We start from the raw sequence: 3,914 nt of genomic DNA on the forward strand, positions 1-3,914 counted from the left end.
CTATACACTTGTCGATTTTTTGTGAAAAAAGCCTTACTTTCGTTTTTTGGTGGGAAATAGCCATACTAAAGACTGTCGTTTTTTTTGCGAAAATAAAGCCTTACTATAGACTTTTTTGTCTTACTATAGACTCGTTTTTTTTTTTGAAAGCCAAAAGTTTTTGTTTTTAAAAAGCCTTAATATAGACTTTTTTTTTTAAAAAAAGCCTTGCTAAAGACTTTATTTTTACGAAAAAAAAATCCTTAATACAGACTGTTGTTTTTTTGCGACACAAGCCATACTACAGTTTTTTTGCGAAAAAAAAGCCTTACCATAGCCTTTTGTTTTTTGCAAAAAATAAAGGCCTTAAAAAAGAAACGGCCTTACTATAGACTTGTCGTTTTTTGGGGAAAAAAAGCCATACTGTAAACTTTTCGCAAAAAAACAACAGCCTATAGTAAGGCTTTTTTTGTGAAAAAAAACCACAGTCTGTAGTAAGGCTTTTTTTTGCAGAAAAGAAAACTAGACTGTTGTGTAAGGCTTCTTTTTTCGCAAAATCTTATTTTTCACAAAAAAACAACCGTCTATACCAAGGCTTTTTTTTAGCAAAAAAATGACAGTCTATATAGTAAGGTTTTTTTTTCGCGCAAAAAGACAAGTCTTGTAAGGCTTTTTTGTTGCAAAAAACAACAGTAGCAATGGTTTTTTTCACAAAAAAGACAAGTCTACAGTAAGGCTTTTATTTCACAAAAATCGACAGTATATACGAAGGCTTTTTTTCCCGAAAAAAGGTCTACAGCAAGGCTTTTTTGCAAAAAAACGAAAGTCTATAGCAAGGCTTTTTAAAAATAAAAACATTTATAGTAAGGCTTTGAAAAAAATGAAATATAGTTAGACTAAAAAAAAAGTCTATAGTAAGGCTTTATTTTCGCAAAAGAAACAAGTCAAGGCTTTTTTAAGGCCTTTTTTGCAAAAAACAGTCTTTAGTATGGCTTCTTCCCGCCAAAAAATGACAGCCTGGCTCATACATTTTTGGCCAAGCACGAGAAAATGACAAAACATTTGACTGGACCAAACATGCGTTTGGGCCGGGATGCGAACGGGGAAAAAAAGTACATTGCGGAACATGCTCTTGCAGTCATGTGCACGCTTTTGCTTTGAGTGAAGACGCTTGGTTAAACAATGATTCGCTGGATGAGCAAAAGACATTTTTATTCATGAGCAGAAAAGATCCAAAAATCCCAATTCGGACTTTGAACTGCTGAAATCGGATAGGACCGAGCTGGCAAAAGAGCTCCTCCGAACGAAAGGACATATACGGAAGAGTCGGAGGCTCCGTCGGTATCCGTGGCGAACGGCTGGCGCCCCTTCTGCACAGGGAGAGAAAAATCAAGAATGTGAACTTTCCCTCCCCTCGCTCGCACTCGATTTCGCCAAACGCAACTCCCGTCCGAAGCACTCGATCGATCGACACCGACGAATCTCGGGAGCTAAATTCACCAGCACACGTTGATTCAAGCAATTAGGTGGTGCAAATGAGGGCCTGGTACAGGAAAACGGAAAGATGACCGTGCCGCGGGAATTGATTGTAGCTCCTACATATGTCCAGCCTCATTTTTCTTCCAAAGCAGGGCCCGAAAACAACGGCCGCTAAACCAGGTCTCAAACTCCAGTCCTGGAGGGCCGCAATCCTGCGTGTTTTTGACGCTTCTGTCATTAACTCACCTGAATCAAATTATTAGCTCATCAGCAAGCTCCGCACCTATGAGACCTACGCAAACTACTATGGAAACGGAAATTTTTGCAAGGAAGCCGTAAGCCCTTCGGCCAGCTAAGCGGGAGGAAGGCTCGCCGACCGGCCGGCTTACCTTGTCGGCTAGACGGCCCAGAGCAGGGACAGGGCCAGGCAAAGGAGGAGCGGCCAGGCCCGGGGGGAAGCAGAGCCGTCCCCCGACTTGGCCCCTGACAAACAAAGACGGCGGCGGACTTGAAGACGTCCCATATCGGTCAGCCGCGCCGCAGGAAATGAACTCACCCACGGTGACTTGGAAGCCACCACCGTCGATGTCGGCGCTGGCGCCGGCGGCTTCCGCAGCGGCTTTGAATTTGGCCTTGTAGGTGCCCTTGTCCGTGTCAGCAACTTTCAAGAGTCAGGCTTCCCTTTGCGGGTTCCACCGTGAACCTCTCCTTTGTGTAAGGGGTCGTATAAATTGGATTGTCCCATGAGCCTGGTGGCCCTTTAGCACAACAAGATGACATCATTTGTAGCACGGCGATACTTTGCAGCATGTGAAGGAGAAGCGCCGGGTTAGCCGACGGCGCCGCGCACGGGGTTAGAGACAAGACGCTTTGTCGCCTCGTTCCACTCTACCCACGGCGTGCAAACTTTACAGGGTGGCCTACTTTGTCTTCCTTCCCCCATTCGAAGTGCAACCTGGCTGTGAGGAAATCCCACGGCCATCATATCGCAAACGCCGGTCGGCCTTCATCCCTTACCGGCACTCCAGGTACAGACGACGATTTTCTCTTCGGTAGCGCCGACTTTGACCCAGGTCAGTTCATCGCTGGCGGCGGCTCCTGCCTTGGTGATCGGTAATTTAACATCTTTTCCAAGTTCGGCTTTTATCTCCGTCATTGCCGCAATCACCCCGGAAGAAGACGAACGACAAGCACTGAGAGCGCTACTGCCGCCCGACGCTTTGCGCTTTCAAACTGGCCAACGTGCAACCGTACAATTATTTTCAAATGATTTGGATCTTTCATCGAAACCATTCTTATGAAAAGACGATGAAATCCGAGTTCCCAAACGATGACTTTGCAATGGAGATGCGGGGGTGTGCGGTTGATTAGGGAAATTTTATGATGACAAAACACAAATTGCATGTAGGGGCGCAATCATACAAACGATGAAATGGATCCTAGTCAAAGTCTGAAATAAAAAATGGCTTTTCAGTCAAGTGGGGGGAGGGGGGGGGGGGGCTTTGAAATAACTCATGACACAACATGGACTCAGACAACGTTCTCTACTTTCTCGGCCGAGAAGAAAGACGAGACGAATTATGAAACGACGTTAACAGTCAGGTCGGGGGAGGGGGGAGCTTTGAACAAACGTTTGGGACCGTTTAGGCTTTTGTGGCGTCGGCCATGTTTTTCACAACGCATTAAAGTCTTAAAAATCATGCAAACGTCAAGGCTTCGGCCCAACATACCGGGACTTTTACAATCGATCCGGACCATGTCGCTCGCTGCTTGCTCGCATGCCGACGTCGCAGAAAATATCATGTCAACGTTTCAGAAAAGTTCACCCGAAATAAGAAACGCGCTCGAAATAAAAACGCACCCGAAAGGTTGCGATCCAGAGGCGAGTCCTCCTTTTTTATTAACTTCATTTTGCGTCATGACGCCGCAAAATGAAGTTAATAAAAAAACAGGCTTACATTCGGCGAGCAACACCATGCAGAGGCAGAGCATCCAAAGGATGCGGCCCATCATCCTCAGCGTCTTCTTGTACTGCTTGAGCGAATCGGCAGGCATGGTGGCCGCGTTCCCTTTCGCTTGGTTGCTCCGTCTCCAATGAACAAGTGGTGGCCGCTTGCTTCCCTCCCGTAAGGGCACGGCGGCCTTTGTCCGTGTCACAAACGCCAAAGGAGACTTTGAAAAAGCGCGCTTTCAAGCGTTACGTATTATAGTCTCGGAAAAAATGCTACGCGTTCTAGCCGCTTTGAAACGGTACGCGATGCGCTCGCTCGGACATGTTGCGCAATCTCGCCCAAACGCTTCCACGTCTCCCGTCTTTATTTCACGCAACGACCTTTTTCACGTCGTTCGCTTTTGCGGCAAAAGAATCGAAGACATGCCGTCGGTGCCTGATTTATTCAGGAAGCTTTCCAACTTTCTTCCGATTGGTCCTCAAGATAAGAATCCGTGTAAAGTGC

At 46.2% G+C, this 3,914-nt stretch overlaps 1 protein-coding gene across 4 annotated transcripts; it reads right to left on the reverse strand.

Annotated features, from left to right (window-relative positions):
• Window positions 1–1,165: 1,165 nt before the first annotated feature.
• LOC148407657 (uncharacterized) lies at window positions 1,166–3,588 on the reverse strand. Of its 4 annotated transcripts, XR_015868673.1 has the most exons (5): window positions 3,319–3,587; window positions 2,476–2,627; window positions 2,015–2,216; window positions 1,848–1,941; window positions 1,166–1,349 (listed from the first exon to the last, which is right to left on the reverse strand). XR_015868673.1 is itself a non-coding variant. In XM_088441829.1 (3 exons), exons 1-3 carry the CDS (start codon window positions 3,366–3,368, stop codon window positions 2,113–2,115), a joined length of 306 nt encoding a protein of 101 aa, XP_088297955.1. In that variant the 5' UTR covers window positions 3,369–3,588; the 3' UTR covers window positions 1,166–2,112. The 4 variants fall into 4 exon arrangements, 1 of the variants encoding a protein (XP_088297955.1); XR_015868672.1 differs by having other exon boundaries at window positions 1,166–1,941; XR_015868674.1 differs by having other exon boundaries at window positions 1,166–1,941; window positions 2,476–2,691; window positions 3,417–3,577.
• Window positions 3,589–3,914: the final 326 nt, after the last annotated feature.

Source organism: Hippichthys cyanospilos, chromosome 19, assembly GCF_059441005.1.
Source record: "Hippichthys cyanospilos isolate Australia breed blue-spotted pipefish chromosome 19, RoL_Hcya_1.0, whole genome shotgun sequence".
NCBI classification, from domain to species: Eukaryota; Metazoa; Chordata; class Actinopteri; order Syngnathiformes; family Syngnathidae; genus Hippichthys; species Hippichthys cyanospilos.

Excerpts from the sequence above, each read along its gene's own strand:
- LOC148407657 (XM_088441829.1), bottom strand. The coding sequence starts at position 3,368 with ATGAAGTTAATAAAAAAGGAGGACTCGCCTCTGGATCGCAACCTTTCG. Across the intron at positions 2,628-3,318 it reads CTGGATCGCAACCTTTCGGG|GGTGATTGCGGCAATGACGG; the intron begins TGCGTTTTTATT and ends GTCTTCTTCCGG. Across the intron at positions 2,217-2,475 it reads CGTCTGTACCTGGAGTGCCG|GGCCACCAGGCTCATGGGAC; the intron begins GTAAGGGATGAA and ends GTTGTGCTAAAG.